At 40.4% G+C, this 18,284-nt stretch overlaps 1 protein-coding gene across 10 annotated transcripts in view; it reads right to left on the bottom strand.

Moving 5' to 3' along the window:
- The window catches only part of myo9aa (myosin IXAa), an 84,170-nt gene that overhangs the window by 58,552 nt on the left and 7,334 nt on the right, over window positions 1-18,284 (bottom strand). For all 10 annotated transcript variants that reach the window (XM_088295525.1, XM_088295527.1, XM_088295526.1 and 7 more), the window contains exon 2: window positions 8,527-9,490. In XM_088295525.1, the coding sequence (XP_088151651.1) occupies window positions 8,527-9,408 (882 nt within the window). In that variant the 5' untranslated portion in view covers window positions 9,409-9,490. The remainder of the gene's footprint in view (window positions 1-8,526; window positions 9,491-18,284) is intronic.

Genomic DNA, 18,284 nt, shown 5'->3' with positions numbered 1-18,284 from the left:
TAAAAAAAGGAAGCTCGTCTTCCTGCTTCCTCCACTTGCGAACCATGGATTCATTGATCTTAAATTATATTGCGGCAGCTCGATTCCGATGTCCCTCCGCATAACTGATAGCTTGCAGTTTAAACTCTGCTTTGTAGGTGTCTCTCTTCATAGGTGCCATTTTTGGGGAGCAATGTTGCACAATGCACATGCCGACTTTACATATTGGCACCCATTGGGGGGCGTGCCTTTCTGTCGTCTTTGACGCCCACCCTACACTACACCCTTTAACGTTCGCCTTTCCTCTGTATAAGCAACATGTCGGCAGGAAATGCTCCCAGTCAGTCCAGCGGAGCGCTCATGAAAGTTACGCAACAGTTACAGAATTTTGGAACACGCTGCACACATAAGGCGCTCTGCATAATAAGGCGTCCCATCCATTTGGGAGAAAATTTAGGACTTAGGTGTCCCTTATGGTCAGGAAAATATGGTTCCGTATTTTGATTTGGTAGATCAGTTTGACACTTTGAAGTGATACATGCTAGTGAATCAAATCAAAAAGTTTTTTATAAGGGTTACATAAAATGTCTGTTAGCGCTAGAAACGCGGTGCCTTTGCCTAATTTTACTGATTTCACTGTCTTCTACCTAAAAAATGCTTGATGCCTCAAAGGATTGTAATATGTTTACAAGCATTTCTTTTAGTATTTATAGAGTGTTTCATAGCATTAGTACAATTATGCAGAGCGTTTAGTTTTTGGTTCCATTTTAAAAAACACTAAATATTTACAGCTAAGACATTAAGGCCACTGTATCGCCTCTAATTTAATTTTCATTTTTTTTAACATGTCAGGACTGTTGGTACAAGCTGCAAAGATCCATAAACATTGACCATGTCATCTTGCCTTCATTTTTAATTTGCATTTTTATGTTTGCACAAATGTTAAAGAATTCAAGCTATAAGATAATGGTGATAATATAAGAGCAGCTGCTTGCTGGTGCAATAAGCTGCATATGATCCAATTAGTCAACTAATCGTGACTACTATTGGTGACTGATCGACTAGCAAAATAGTCGTTTGAGGCAGCATTATTATGAACCCTCCTGTTCTCGGATGACATTTGATACAGTACCAATTACTTTGGAAGGTCTATGACAGTTTACAAATGTCATTCGTGGACTTTTTGACATTACATAAGAAGAAAATGGACTTTTTTAAAATAGCATAATACATGACGACAAGGCAGCATTGAGCAAGTTGAACCGATAGGCTATTAGACCAGTAGTTTTTGTATATATAAAAAAAAAAACTGTCTATTTGGATAGTTAAAATAATCGCCTCAATGACCCTTTCTGATTATTTCATTGAGGGCGTCGATGAAATCATGTCATTTAAATTACAATTTATTTGGCAATAAATTATAATGTGGTTCAGGAATTATATTTTAACTTGTGAAGAGTATTCCAATTCCTTGAATTAATGCAACAAGTTCCCAAATTCACATGGCTACCCTCATTTGTCATTTCTTTCTTGCCCTCCATAATTAACCATTTATTACATGGTAGTTGGTATTCTACTTCATCACTGGTGCAAAACATTTACCCCCCAAAACAAACCAAATAAATCCTTAAGTTCATGTCTATGACATCAAAAAGGTCACAACTATCTCAGTTTCGACTGAAGCCAAGATGTAGGCTATGTTAACTCTAGATACACAAACATAACCACAGAGATGCACTTGGAACACGGAACAGGTGTTCCTATCACCAATGCGTCCATATGTAGGCCACATGTCAAGCATTAGCTCTGCATTTGTGCTAGGGAGAGCCATTCAAGCCAGGTGAGGATTGTGACATAGCACGTCCACTATCCTAACGCTAAGCTCCATGGTCAAAGACAGAAAGAGGGTCAATCCAATTAGATAGCGCTGGAGACACAAACATAGGGCCATCGTTGAATCTTGTCCCAATCTAAAATTACCCAAGCCATCCTCAAGCAACGGAACACTGTTAGCTTGCATTGGAAGCCAAACTCTCTAAATTTCCATTTCACTATCATTCATTTACACCATAAATGAAACGCTATGATGTGCACGGAATGGAATGAAATGACTGGTCATGTCATCTAAACGCTTCTATGTGCTGTTTTGGCATTGTGTGTGTGGGTGCGTATATCAAGCATTTGTTAAGTAGCAAAGCAAGTTCATCAGGGGTGTCTTGCTGATTGTCTTTGCCCACGGCAGCTAGCCAGTGCAACCTCATGAAATGGAAGGCTGTTGACACTAGTTGTGTGTTCTACGCTCACAATATGTCGAGCAGACTCTTTACAAGTCGACCGCATCACAAAAGAGACTGTTTTTCTGAATGTTGACTTCACTGTGCACGAGTCGTCCAACTTGACAGAGCACACAAGTCGTGACCCTGTCATTGTGTGGTTAAAGGCTTCTACGTTCCTTCGTGATTAAAGTATGAGGTCAGTGTTCACTAAGTAAATGCAGTAACGTCTAAAAGCAAGTGGTTGTAAAATTCTCAATGGAAGCCATATGGCCACTCCTTCAAAATGCATTACCAACTACACTTTTACAGCTCTGTTGCTCTTGACAATGAATAATGTATTAACATTAATGCACAGTTCGGCATTATTTTTAACAGTCACCAAGAAAAGCTAACCAACTAAATCACAGGAGAGAGAAAGTCAGAGCAAAAAAGAGAAAGAGAGAGAGAGCGAGAGAGAGAGATCATAAAATACAGGGGATATAATGTGTTTAAATTCCAATGGCCTCATTCAGCAAGCATGCGTATGCAAATGGAGTGTGCGCAAAGCGTGTGTACGAACAGTCATGCGTTGTGATTTATCATTTGGGACGAGAGTAAATACGCACACCTCATACTCATACACATAAAACCTTGCGGGTGAACAGTGAAACAACAGATAGAGTGGCTATACACGCAGCATCGGCATGCCAAAAGTTAAAGTGGGAGTCAAGTTAATTTTTTTTTTTTCATTTTTCTATTTCTATTTTTTTCTATGCAGCAACACATCTAAACATGGTACTGTGATCCCTGTTTTTTCGCGGTAAAAAACTGCAAAGTACGTAATCCTTGACTCCCAAACATGTTAACCAACCTTTTAAATACTTGATGCCCACCAACTTTAAAAATGTAAAATGAACATACCAAAGGGCAGGCTGTGAGGGGAGCGTGGTTGACCAGCCTAGCAGCACACAATTATGACAGAATGTTTACAAATAACTACATTAAAGTTTTACTTTTTAATCCAAAAATTGGCAGACCTTAACTAGAGTCTCGCGGTGCAATTTACCCAAAGGTACAATCTTGATGGATTAATGCACTTTTAAATCCTTGGTGTTGTTGTGCAAAGCAAAAGTTATTGTCATTACTCCACTCTTATTGCTGCTGCTTCTTCTTCGTTGTCGTCGTCTTCTTCTCTCTTCCCTCTTTGTTTAAAGGGACCTTTAACACAATACGTTTGCATGTAAAAATGACATCAGTACTAAATTTCACCCCCCTAAAAGATTTTGTTGTGATTTAAGTTTTTGTTTGTGATAAGATTTACGACAAATTGGCATGCCCCCTTGTTATATTTTTTTCCCGATGTCAGCTGTCGACATCACAGCCAGGGAGGCAAGCGAGGTAATATAGCTTGAATTGTCATTTCTGTTGTCTAAAACGCTAACCGATCGCCACGAAAATACGCTTGCCCACTTCAACCTGTGAAAGTATAAAAGCGTTCTGCAAAATAGTTTGGATTTATTGACATCAAATGTGAGCTCAGTTCCAAAGTGGTCAAAGGTGTCAGACGTGGATTAATCCACTCGTTCTCTCATTGGTTGATCTCAAGCTGCAAGCCAACTCCACGCCTTGTATGAGTGTCTGTGGGTATCTACAAAGCCTCTGAGTCAACGCATCTCTTTGAAATGACGTGTCTTTCCCCTATATGGCTGATTCATAGTGTGTTTGTGGAAAATTAGTTGAGCAGCAAAAGCTACCCATTTGTATCCATTTCAGGGTGTGGCCATTTTGCCACTTGATGTTGAATGACATCACAGTTTCTCAGGACTCAGGTAACGACCACCCAAGGATCAGCTTATAAACGACACATGACCAAACTCAGAAAACAGGTTTTAGTGAAACTGAAAGCATCAACTGAGACTAACAACTGATGTCTCAAAATTGAATTAATTGTGGACGGATTTTGGCGCAACGAGCACGGTTCACCATACTAGAACCAAGCCGTCTTTGTCCATCCGATTTTTGTGTGACGTACTGCTACAGGTGTTGTCCGGCAGATGGTCAAGTTTGAAATTCAGTTCCAATTGCGGCATGTGTGCACATACATACAAAGACGCTTGCGTGTGTGCATGCACCTGCAAACTCTGGTATGCAAGAGCATAAATACAGTGTCTGTGAGTGCGCACAAACAGCCACATTGTCGACTTACTTGGCTGCAGCAGTGGAAAGACTCGCACATTAGCAAGATACACTTCAATCCTTTAGAATAATCAGACGACTGCAATCCCGATTAGATTTCGTCTTTTTTTGTAGAAAATTACTGCGTCTTTTAAATACGCGTATGTCACAGAAAGTCATGAATACCCGTTGAAATGCACACAAATGATACCACTTGATGACAACTTGGATAGGTTTAAGCAGTTTTTTCTGAATTTCCCACAATGCATTGCCAACAGTCATTTTGGTGGGCTAGCCCCGCTTACAAAGCATCATTTGCCATGGGTCATGCCTAGTTGTTTGTTTTTGGCTGTAATAGAGGAAAGTGTAGAAAATAACATTTTCCCTGTAGTAGAAATGGTTGTACGGTGCCCAACTCTAACTGATAGTCTTGAATGTACAGTCGAAGAGAACATGTGATTTTAATTCGCCTCCTACGTCGCAGCAAAAACTGACCACAAATCTCCACTATGTAAGAATATTGTGCGCATCGTGTACATCCAAAATAGTATCAGCACTCATAGACAGGCAGTCCATTAGAGAATCCGCCCCTGTTCGTCTATTGTGCAAGCGGGCATAGCCCACACCATCAAAACAACTACTCCTGTAAAGGAGCTAAAGAAGACTCTCTGAGAGTCACCATATTTATTAAAAAAAAAATTGAAGTTTGTGGTCAAAAATAAAATGAAAAAAATCATGCTTGTACGCACAGCTGTCGCTCACTTGAATGAGATTTGTTGTGCAGGCTTGCCTCGGTGGTCAGCCAGCTCTGGGGTGAAGGCTTCAGGCGTCTGGCTGCCCGAGGGGCTGCATGAGACAGCGTGAGGAAAAACGGCTGTGTGCCTTTTCCTTTTTAACTGTATTTACACCTGTTAAGGTGTAAATACCTCATTGTTAAGTAAATCATTCTGTGAGTGATTTGTTCTTTGAAGCATTAATATTCAATATAGAGTAAAAAACTCTCGTGTGCAGTCCTGCTGCAATGTTCCTCCCAGAATTTTAAAAACTGGAAATTCTATATGAATTGTTAAGTGGATTTCTGCAAGTTGGCATATTTAGCAACTTTAGAGCTGGTACAGCCATGTAAAAAAGTTGGGTCCGACCAGTACAAAAAGTCTAGAGCCCTGCTTTTTGTTTTGTTTTGCATTTATTTTATTCAAGTGCAGAACATGTTTAAGATTGAATTTATGTTACTCAGATGTTAGGAATAAATGAGTCATATATTCTCATACTTACCATTGCTGATTATTCTTATTTGGTTAAATAGTATAATTTGATAAAGTCTCTAATTGGCCGGGCCCAAATAACAACCATCCACTACTAAAAAACAAGTCTATTTTGTCAACTTCAACCGCAGCTTTAATACCTAAAACATTTGAGTGACAAGGCTCATCAGATGTTGAATAAACACTATACTTTGAGAACTTGGCTGACTTCCAATACTTCCTGTAAGAGATAGTCTCTATGAAGATATTTTTAAAATGTGTCTGCCGGATTTAGGCCTCAAGCAAGGAACAAGATTCCTATGGGACAAAGACAAAGCTATCTTTAAAATCGGTTGATTAGAAGCTTTAGTAAATGGTCTCGGGCTTTCACAAATTCATAGTTTATAGAATCGATTATCCTATCAATTAGTCAGGGAATCAACCAAGTGACGCCTGCTCCGCTTTGCAGTATTGGCATACAAATTTTATTTTGACAATTTTGCGGACAAAAACAGCCACATTACATGGCTGGATAATTTTTTGCCGGAAAAGTGCAACAAGCGCCCGGCCATCTGCAGCACCACATAACATTGGTTTTAGGCATCGCAAAAATGATCTTGAAATTATAGTTTCGAGGCATGCATCTTTGGGTATACCAATTTTCTACAGTTTTTTTTCCCCACCCCCAGACATAAAATGATCCCTTCAGTGGGACAAATAATCTTGGGAACAACATTTTATAGAAACGTAATGGAATAACCCAGTAGAGTGATGATGAAATTAAAAGATAGGAAATAATATATAATGTGCAAAATCAAAGCCTATTTAATGTTTGTAGACGATTATCAACAGTAGCTACCATCCATTCAAACCTAAACTCATATTGCCCATATGAGAGGGCAATTTAAATTAAATATATTTACACTAGTTGAGGTTTCAGATTTGTGTGATAAATAAAATAGCGATTGTAGAAACAGCAAACGCCACGCCATGCTTAATGAATGAATAGCAATTAAGACGAAGCACTGAATGTCAGTGAGGCAGTGTTGGCTCCCTTCGTCTCTCTGCAGTAGCAGCACATCTCTCGTCTTGGTATCACTCACCCCATGTGCACATACGCGCGCAATCCAACTGTGCAAACAATTTAAGGCAACTCCTCTGCAATCCAAACCCCTCAGTCGTGTTGCTGTGTACCCAGCATGCTTACACATTAACTCACGAGAGGCACTGGTGAATGGCATTTTTGTGAAGTGTTTGCTGAACTGAGGACAATAAAATAGTCCAGCTACCTGATGGGCACCTTTGAACTTGGCATCCAAGTTGCCGTTTTCAATTTGAGATGCATCTCACTTCATAACGAACAACCGGCTGGTTTCATTGTTTTATATAATCCACGCATGTTATCAGCAAACTGTATTTTATTCTTATTTTCAGTGGGGACATTTCAAACAAATAGAAAATTAAACTTACATTTAGTGCTTTTTTGTATTTGTTGTTTTTGACACAAGAAATGCTATCTAAACATGTCATGTCATCATCCACACCGCTTATCCTGTACATGGTCACGGGGGGTGCTGGTGCCTATCCCAGCTGACTATGGGCGAAAGGCGCACCAGACCCTGAACAGGTCGCCAGCCACTCACAGGGCAGACAGACACCGTCACCGAGTGGGAACCGATCCCACGCTGCCCGCACACAAGTCAGGCGGATGAACCACTACAATGTCAGCGACACATATCTAAACATAAAAATGACAATAAGTTGTGTAAGCTGCCAACAACCTAATTAGATAAAAGCAACAACAACAATTGTAACAAGGCACCACAGGAACCCAACAAAGTCAACTGAGACCAAGTCGCTAGATGCGGATGGGAAGGTGAAACTAGCTTGGTGACAGTTAATGTAAATCTCCAAATTGTGACGAAATCCAAACACCCAAACTATTTCAGCTCGATACCGAGAACATTTTTCCCTCCGTGGTTGTCCGATTAAGAAGGACCCTAAGGAATTGTCAGTCTTTCAGAACACTGCAATGTTATTTTGGGCTAAATCAAGTGTAAATAGCTGGTGGTCAGGTGACGTGACGCTGAGCAATAAGATTCTTGATAGCATTCAGCAACTCTGTTGACGATATGCAACAACGATTCACTTTTCTTTGCGCATACAAGTTCAAGATGGTGTTGCGCAACTTTCAAGAATTCATCTGATCTCAAACACTATAGTGTGTGCTGAAGTGACAAGAAGAAAAAGGAATATGAGTGGAATGTTTTTCGAGATATAAAAACAACCAGTTTCCTTCGCAACCTTTGGCTGGGCCTCTACCACAACTACCCTGAAACAGTCTCCATCTGTGCTGTAATCACAAAAGCAAGAATCTACCAGTGTAACCACTGACATCCACTGGTTGCCCGCAGACAGAGCTCCTGTGTGCACTACATAATCCCCGCACAGCTGGACTCGAGAGCAATAAACCACTTTAAGGGGTTCACACAATTCAACACCAAGCGAGCCAAGAGGCAGGTGGGGATAAGCAGAGTTGTATAACTCTGTTTAAAAATCCACTTAAAGCCTGAACATTCACAGCGAAGCCCCATAAAAACAAAAGAAAATGTCAGGAAAAAGACAAAATGTAGAAACAGAGCGTCAAGTTATGTAAATGTTTATAGCCTGAGATGTCACCGATCAATTTCAATTTTCCGATCTGGACAATCAACGGAAAGAGCCAACAGACGCAGTTATAGAGAGATAGAAAAGCCAAGGCAAGTTAGAAAGAAGACTTGCAAATGTTTTCAAGTTCTAAGTCAGGTTTACTGATTCCAGTGCTATGTTGTTTTATTTATAGTAATGTGCTGAATTTTTTTTTTTCCACTTACCTCTAATACTGGACCTGCCCCCAAGATTATCTGCTCCACTCCACTGGCAAAACCTTTCTGGCTCAGAGCAGTCAGATGATGAATAAGAAAGTTTGTACTTTGTGTTTTGCCGGAGCCACTTTCCCCAGAAATAACAATGCACTGATTTGTCTGTCTCTGCAACATTGCATGGTAAGCGACATCAGCTACTGCATAGATGTGAGGCTCTAAATCTCCCAGAGAGTGATTATCATACATCTTCACATATTTGGGATTGTATATGGGCAGGAACTTGAAGGGGTTAATGACAATGAGGATACTCCCAACGTAGGTGTAAATCTTTTCCTGGCGGAAGCGTGAGCGCAGGTTGTCCAGCAGCGAGCGCTCATTGAGCTCCGCTAGACAACATAAATCGGCATGGTCACCTTGAGTTTCGGGCTGTGGCAATAGTCCGCGTTCCACCATGCGCCTGCGCTCCTCTGTGACCTGCAGCCACATCTGGAGGCTGCCGCCATAGTGAATTGAACCATCCAGGTTCTTCAGCCGTAGAAGAAAGCGGTAATCTTCGCCGCCAGATAGAGAGCGATACTCGAGGGCTACGCGGGGCCAGAGCATCATTCTCTGCACGGGGCAATCGCTGGGGTTGAGAATCCATTCTTCTCCACCAAACTCTTTCACCTCTGCCAGAACATAACACTTGGTACGGTCCAGCTGGAGTCGCTCAATGACACGTTCGATGGTCTCAGCGGCTGAGGTAGTCTTTCGAGCACTGATCGGGCAGTAGATGGTGCCTTCGGCCAGTGTGCCAGGGTAGACGCGCACGGTGAACTCGGAGTTCTCAAAGCGCTGCCGCCGTCCCAGAGAGCCCATGCCGCCAACACCATCGCCATCGCGAGCACTCATGGCGGAGGAGGAGTTCCCATTAGCAGCTGGCAGACGCGTCCTTCACTGGGTGGTAGAGGCCATCGACTTCAAGTCACTGCCACTGTAAAGACAAGACAAACAAGACAGAAGAACATTCAATGAATTAATTTCTCAATAATGTGACACTGACTTGACGGTGCACACACCAGCCACCATTTTATATTAAAAAAAAAAAAGGAAAGGAAGAAAAACAGCAATGACAGGAAATACTTTGTTAAGTGACTGCAATCACCAAGCACAGAAGCCGGAGCAATCTGAAATTCGTGCGATTATGACAAAAACATGCTGTTATATAATCTGGCCAAATTATTTTGCTGGAGCGCAACATGCACACTCATAGAGGATAAAGTCCCCGGCATCTACAGGATTACCATTAACACACATCCTCACTCCCAAGAGCACACATAAGCTCCCCCAAACACCAAGACACGAGCAGCTGTCAGTCTCTTACGTGAGCATACGATCACGCCATTCACAAGTTTCTCTTTAATACATACATACAAATACTACACTGTGCACTCCTTTATTTCCCATAAGGCAAATATTTGCCACACGAGTGAATGATTTCAATGCAATTAAAATGAGAAATCAAAGTGGCTTTCTTTCAGTCATTTTAGTTTATATATTTTTGTTTTTGCTGTACTACGATGGTGACCAATCCAAGGGGTAGCCTGCCTTGTGACTTAAATCAGCTGGGATAGGCTGTAGATTGCCGGTGACCCTAATGAGGACAAGTGGTGGAAAAAATGAAGGGATATTCCCATTTACTACATTGGCCTTAGTCTTGAACTCTAAAACCAGGGAAGTTCTTTTTAAAGGCATAAAGTAAAATGAGTGGTTGCTGGATAAATGTAAGCCAATTTCTAAAACAACTCATTGACATCAGTAGTAATCTGATCTCGGATCAGAATTTGTAACACAATTGTCATTGCCATTACAGAAAGTCAGCATGGGGGGCAAATGAAAACAGGAAATGGATCACGGTCATACAAAGTGCAATTACTGTGGCCAATGAAAGGCTTCACCCTTGACGGGTCCTTTCCTGTTGATCAGCATCCGACCTCCAGGATGTCACTTTGCTCAATTTGAAATGGTCTGGAGTCCTTCAAAAACCACCCGACCATCATCGTCTCCGTCCTCCCATACATAGAGCACTCAATCCATCCACAACTGCAAGGCTGAATCCATACAAATATGACTCGAAGGGCATGTTTGCGTCATGTGTTTGTCTCCATGAGCATGTGTGTGTTCGCACGAAACAGATGGTCAGCCTGCTGCTTAATAGAGGGGGGGGGGGATTTGGGCACGTGGCAATGCTGGCGGCCAGTGTGTTAACCAACACAAGAGGACAATCTTCTCATGGGCGTTCGCAGCAAGACACCAACACCATTGTGCATCACGGCACACCTCTTAACTGCACACTGCGATCTTTGAATATTTTATGAGGAATTGCAAATCATTGTAATATTAAGAATGGTACGTATCATTTAGACACGTCTATGTAATACGTCAAACAGAGAACATTGGTGCTTTGAGCCAACCTGACGTTAGCTCGGATTGATACTGTTGGAGGAATTTGCTATTGAAGCGCTAGGAAAAAAAGAAAAAGAAAAAAAAGTAATGAAAGGGATATGATTTTTTTCATAAAAATAAATAAATACATTAAAAGATGAGTGCAAAAAAATGTTACATCATCTTAATGTTGGTTCTCACCGAGAAGCTAAGAATTACAAAGATAGATAAAAATCAGATCAAGATTATTGTGTTTTCTGATATGGTGTCTACAATTAGCGTCTAAATCAGTACTCACATATAACATGTATCCTCTGAGATGTTTTTGTTTCCCATGTTCAAGATTAGGTTCTTCCGAAATAAATGTGTGCCTTAAACTTTCTTTAGGGGCATCTAGTGGCATGCGTGTAAGAAACAACATGCTAATTATGGCCACACATTACAGCACAGACCACAGGCACAGAGGGTAAAGATAGCCATAATGTTATGCAGCATACACACCACATGCTCCCCCTTCATTGTAATAGTTACATTCCCTTCAAAAAAAAAAACAACCCGACAACTGCACAACCAGAGGAAATTGTACTTCAGACATAAAACATATATGGTCCAACATGTCATAAAATAACTGTAAACGCAAGCTGTGGCTTTCAAGAGAATATGCTTTGATTTAACATATGGCCGTGAGGACTAAAATACAACTTGCACAAATACAGTGTACATGGCGAAATGGAGCACAGGACAGTATTTTAACAGGAAGAGTTGCCACAAAGCATCCGCATCCACTACATTTAAAACGAAGGGGCACCATGCTGTGATTGATGGGCGTAAAATTAGGAGACGTGCCGTCCGTCCCCCCCATCCATGGCGACAATATTTTTCAGGGTCATGGTCGTCGACGATGGTGTATTTCCGGGCTTGATGCAGCTGGAACTGATGGCCACCGATTTGAGAACATTTCCATCCGGCGAGCAACCACACCTCCGCCCCACCCGTCAGGACAAATTATTTTGGATGGGCATTAAAATCGGCTAGTTGCCCTGGACATCCAGCATATTTTGCAGGCCACTGACCACAAAGTTTTCAGTAGACATGCAACCTTTCGTAGCCAAGTATTTTCAATACCATTATCAATGTTTTCAAACAGTAATCTTTTTGAACATTTCTCTGCAGCTGATAAGTTTGAAATTAGTGCTGCTTCGATCACACTTTTTTGCACCAGAGTCTGAGTCACTTGATTTTCCCGATCCAATCCATCAGCAAAGCAACATAGAAAGAAAAGGAAGACCACATACAAAATGTCTCAATTTTTTTTTTTTTTTTTAATTAAGATATCCCAAAATGATACCGTTCTATACGGTTGTAAATCAGCAGTGCAATAAAAGGAACAAAATAGTCTATTCTAACTAGAGAAATTGGGAAAATTTAAACATCCGTTCTTTTTCAGACAATACGATTGAATGAAAATCATGTCAATCAGATTGGGACAAACCTTTTTGAAATATGGCAGGTTGTAATGATGCTAAGAGGATGGGCCAAGAGTTACAAGTAGAAACACAACAACTGGAAACTGTGTTCAGTTCGAAAACTGTAATCATGATTGCTAATAGGCCGATAAAAAAGTAAAACTATTAACTTAGCTATCAAAACAAATCATGTCCGTGGCCATCTGAAATGAATACTTAAATTCTGTCTTTTGTCTTAGTGTTTTGTGACAAAGACATTGATGTATCAGCTGTAAGGTGAATAAAACCTCAACATTGATTTAAATGTGTACGAGTCGACCTGTTCATCACACGCTTGGAGACCAATAAATTTCCACGAAGACGTCCTCACAGTCCAGCTGCCTAGCTTTGAGGACCAAAACTTTGCTAGGTCAGCTGATTGATGAGGAGGACGTGCACCAACACATCTAACTAATGCACACACACATACCTACACACATGTGCCTGCACCCCATGTATCACTGTGTAACATAACTCGACAGCCTCACAGAAAGAGTTCACCTTCAGCCTGAAGGCAACATTGCTGTACTCAAACAGAGGTCTTGACCTTGTCAACTAAATACAATATACATCTTTAAAAGAGTTACAACTCCAACTTGTTCTGTTACTAGGTAAACTATTAGGATGCGATTACAGTCGCAAAAAAGCTGCCAAATTGCAAAAACAAAAATGAAAAAAAAAATACAAATCATGAGAGATAAATAGATAAAATAGAGGCCGAGTTGGGGTGGTTAACGGTACAATCGGAACCGACTTGATGTGCTATTGTGGCAAATTAATCTGAATTTGTAAAGCGACTAAATCGATCTGCATCCGTTGGTTTTCAATGATTGATTCTTTTGCACGCTACATAATAAATTGAGTATGACGAAGATATGACAGAGAGAGAAGAATCTTCTGTATTTAACGTCAGATGAATGGCCATGTATGCCACCCATTTGGGGAGGACAGGAAGCCAATATTGAAGACAGGGTCCAACTTTTTGTCTGTGCCATGTCCAAGGTGCAACTTCAGTTGCATCGTGTGAGCTCAGCCCTCCAGATTATTGCCATAGTGCACCTCAAAAGGTCATGTTTGTGCTTGCGTTGCGAGGCCACAACACAACACAAGAATATCTGTGGAAGTCAGCAAAGATAAATTGGATTGTGTTAGAAATCATGAATGTCCAAAATGAAAACTTCTCAACATTGTGACGCTAAATTACAGCTACCTTCACTGCTGATGAATCTAGTTTAGCGAGATTTTCCACTTTGATGAGGCAATACAGAAGAATGAGTCTGGGTGAACTCCAGGGAGTGGAGGTCAGGCTTTTTTTCTCTGCCATGACAGCTAAGTAGCTTGTGGCATTGTCTGTAGTTTCATGCATTCTATGAATTTTTGTACAAACAAAACAAACAGTGAATGGCTACAAAATTAAATCTATTAGCTAATGTGACAGTAGCAGATCAATTAGTATCGGAGGACTGATATAATACCAGAAATGAGCTATTATCTTACATTTATGTACAGAGGGCGTGTATATTAGGAAATTGAAAACATTTTGGGCCTAACGTGTGTGTGATGACCCTCCTGCAGTTTTGGCTTAATTTTCTATTCACAGAGCATGCTTATTTTTTTTTTGTCATCTTATTATTTTATATACAGTCTCTGCTTATTTATGATTGCCAATCTTTATTGGACTTTCAACACAATGTCAGAGTTTCGGTTGCGTTTGAACATGGTGCAGAGAATAAATCGCCTCCGTTGTTGGCTGACATACTGGCTGATCTCAACCACATTCAAGCGCTTCCTTCACGGCGGAAAAGACGTCGCCGCAGCCAATGCTGCGGTCAGCTGGTGAAGCTAAAACACGTTTTGTCCTCTGCTCGTTTCAGAACGATTTACGCTGTCGTGATGCGTCCTAGACCTTGTTGTCTAATGCCTGATACCAGTCGTCGGCTCTACCGGTCCACAGCTTTGCTGCCCTCCGTGCCTCCTTTGACACTCCGGCTGCTGCGCCCAAAAGGATCATTGACGAGCAAAACGTTTACCCTGAGGGAGATTTTACTTTCCAATGACCTGGCTTTCCTCTATCTGATGGAGATTTTGACAGGAACCGTAGTGCTTTACTTGAATTATTGCTACCTCGCTGTGCCTTCTTGGACCCCAAGGACTATATATCATGGTGGAGGAACGGCGAGTATTTTTAAAACATTTTTTAAATGTAAACTGTGCATTCACCACATCAATCACAAGCTTTGAAGCCATTTTCTTTGAAGTATGCCAAGATATCCATTGCACTTTCATGTGATGCCCCCCCCCTCGTAAATACAATGAGGACTTTCAGAATGACTTTTCAATTCTTCTTGCTGAAATCATGCTCAAGTATGATCACTTCCTCATCATGGGGGATTTTAATTTTCATGTGTGCTGACCTGAAAAAACATCGATTCCTTTCAATTTAATAGTATAGTTGACGAGCGTATGAACAAGACCTCTAATTGTTCCTTATCATCCACGGTGACAAACTTGAAAGTCTTGGACAATATGATTTCAGATCATATGACTGTTTTCTTTGATGTCGTCTTTTCCTGCGCTGCTGTTCAATCTGATGCTCCGGACTGCAGCCATCGGATTTTTAACCCTTAGCCTTTTTGCACAGACTCTTCCCTTGATATGTGCAATAGATGCCTGCAGTTTTTGCTTCAAAAACCACATTTGATCCTTCCGTCCATGGAGGGAGGTTGCCACAGGTGCTACGTCACCGTCCCCTTCGCTTTACACGGGCCTGATACTCGCGAGAGCATCGATTATAGCAATACCATGGAATCAATACGCCCATCTCTCGTGTTGTGCAAGTGGGAAAAATATAGCATAATCTAATGTGTGTGTGCGGCATTTGAAAGTGCACTGCTGTAAACTACACCACTCCTTTGTAACAGTCATAGAAATCCACTTCCTGTGTCCACTCCCAGGAAAATGACAGAAACACAGGGTGACAGGAAGCAAAACTTTGAGGGCTTCGGCATAACATGTTATTTAAGTCTACATATTTACCTTAATAGAAAATCATTGACTTTTTTGCAAACCTACAGTATCTTTTTAAAATCAGGGGGTTACATACAGGCATTTTGAAGTCAAACATCCACTTTAATATAAGTAGATAAAACCAATTGTTGCATGGGAATCGCCATCACCACAAAAAGTGTTAGAAGTCAACTTTTTTTCCCTCTTTGTGAAGCACTATTGCGAATTTACAACTTCATTTGAGAAGCGACTCTCAAACTTTTTTTTTTTTGCAGGTTGAGTCGAGGGAACAGAAGCAAATGTTTTATTGAACAATAAATTACTACAAATATAATGAAGGAGCAATTGGCTTTCTTGGTTTTTTTTAATAGAATCATCAATTTTTATTTTTTAAATCCACATTGTGTTCTTGTCTAGAAGCTAAATTGATATAAATACAAATTAAAGCAACACTGGCCAGCTAAACAAAACTAATCACCACAACACAATCAACTGTCAGCAAACATCACAAGCTGACATAATAGAACGAAACTGTGCATGCGTGTGTGCAGGTTGCAGGAATTTCGACATCGTAAAAATGCTCATTTATAGCCAAATAGTACAATTGCAAAATCAATTTTTTTGTTTTATTTTTTTCTTTTAAATGAGGCTTCACTTATTGTTTAGCTACTCTTTTTCGGATTATGATACTTTAGGTTGCTACATTGCTCTGGTGGGAGCCTTAAGTGTAATGCATCTTCTTTTTTCTTTTTTTAGTATAGAATAATTTGTATCTTAGCTCATGACATTTTTTAGGTAGCTTGCCCATCACTGAAAGTTGCCTTGTTGCTTTCACAAGGTCAAATTAATGTAGAAAAAATGTTCAAAGACCTCCCGCAGTTGTGCATTTTTCATTGCTAGTGTGCGCCACATTTTAGGAGCATTGATGTAATGTCTAAAACAAGACTTGCTCTTGGACTGCCCTCACATTTACTTTTATTGTTTTGGAGTGTGGATAATGTTTTCCATTCAGACTCCATTTTAGTTCTGGAAATATCAATATGACGCGGCAGCAATTGGCCAGTGAAGCTGGAAAAGTACTCCACCCGACGATAAAAATGAGTTGGTGGATGGAAGTAACTTCATCAACAAAGGTTTCAGCATGAAAGCCTCAGAAATCCATGTCCAATGATGATGTTTTCATTCTTCAAAGAGCAACACGAGCACCAGCTATCGCAACTCATATAGCCAGATGGTAAAACACTGCTTTTGGTCTAAGCAAAAGCAATATCAAAATAGAACTGCAGACTTCGGTGAATTTGAGGTATGGAACAAATTTGGCAACATCATCAGCACCCATATGTTGTAACTAGAAAAAGAATCACACAAATAAAGCAACACGTGTGTGTGTTAAGAGCCCGACTGACATTTGATGACTATGGTATGGACCTTCACTGCTATGTTAAAAACGACTTGATGGAGACAAACAGCAGTACTTTACGTTCCCTGATTTACTTTGATGAGAGATGAACCAGACTGGTCCGTTGCCCAAAGCAAGGGACATTTGATGATGAGAGATACAGTGGTGTGAAAAAGTCAACACAAGCAAACGAAATGAAGGCTTTCATTATTAAGCAAGGCTCAATAATAAGCATTTTTTTTTTCCCCACCACTGTTGCATCAAAATGAATAGTTTCATTTGGCTCATGATTGCATATTGAACAGCAAAACAGACTCAAATGCCGCCCGTCAAAAGTAGAGATGAGCATTTAGAAGAGCCCGCACATGATTGCCAATAACAAATTGTCTGAGACTAATTAATTAGTCACTGACTGCCCTAGCCGAAGGCTCGCGGCACCAAGAGCTCACAGAGGAGTCAACGCCTGTTAGGAATAGTGAAGAAAATGAGGGACAGCAGGAAAATGAGTTATACCTGACAAGTTTCAGCAGCTCAAAAAGCAGAGGCACTTTTTTTTCTTGACTATACAAAAGATATGTGGATGCTGTGGGTTTTTTTTTTAAAGCTCTTTGTAACTTTACGTAGAATAAATAAACGGATAACTTTTAATACTCTTTAATTAATTAGATTTTTTTTTAAAATTCAAATCAATTTAGCTTTCCTTCTAGGCAATAAAATACAATTTACTGTCATACACAATGTGAATTTAAGAACTAAAAACTGTGGTCCCCAACCACTGGGACATGGACAGATACTGGGCTGCGTGGATGAAATAATAAAACAACTTACAGTACTTCCAGTTTAGTTATTTCTTGAAGCTGATTTTTTTTTTTTTTTTTAAGTGGACGTATTTTTTATGATGAACTCCTGATGCATGTAAAGATGCTACCGTAATTGTCTTGGCCGTGTAACACTAATATTAAACCCCCAAGCTAGCAAAATTTGTAAAAAACGGACCAAGCACAAAGCCAGCTCTGCACAATATATGGCAAGTAATATTCACTGGAGACCATTTTTGGGGACACTGTATGTATGTTCTCGGACTCAAACAATCCAACCACACATAATGACGCCCCAATACAAAAACTACTTAAGATATAGTGTAGCAAAAATATGTTAAGTATATACAAGTGAAATACTTGTGAAAGTGTGGAAGAGTGGAGTGAAAAAAGAAAGTTGAGTTTTTTTAGAATCCTTAATTAGTGATCGAACACGGTTTCCAGGTGACAATGTTTGCAACTATCCCAACTATCGAGCCTCTCAAGTTGGGAAGACAAGTGAAGAGTCAAGTCAGCCTCCAAGCCAGTCACCACACGCTACCGGGAGCAACTTCAAAATAAAAGCGTACCAAGGCAATGGTGTCCATGTTTTAAAAACACTATATAAAGACATTT

Source organism: Idiotropiscis lumnitzeri, chromosome 5 (genome assembly GCF_059441095.1).
Source record: "Idiotropiscis lumnitzeri isolate Australia: NSW breed Sydney's pygmy pipehorse chromosome 5, RoL_Ilum_1.0, whole genome shotgun sequence".
Lineage (NCBI taxonomy): Eukaryota > Metazoa > Chordata > Actinopteri > Syngnathiformes > Syngnathidae > Idiotropiscis > Idiotropiscis lumnitzeri.
Note: the sequence above shows the minus strand (reverse complement) of the source record. Positions and strands in the feature narration are given on the sequence as shown.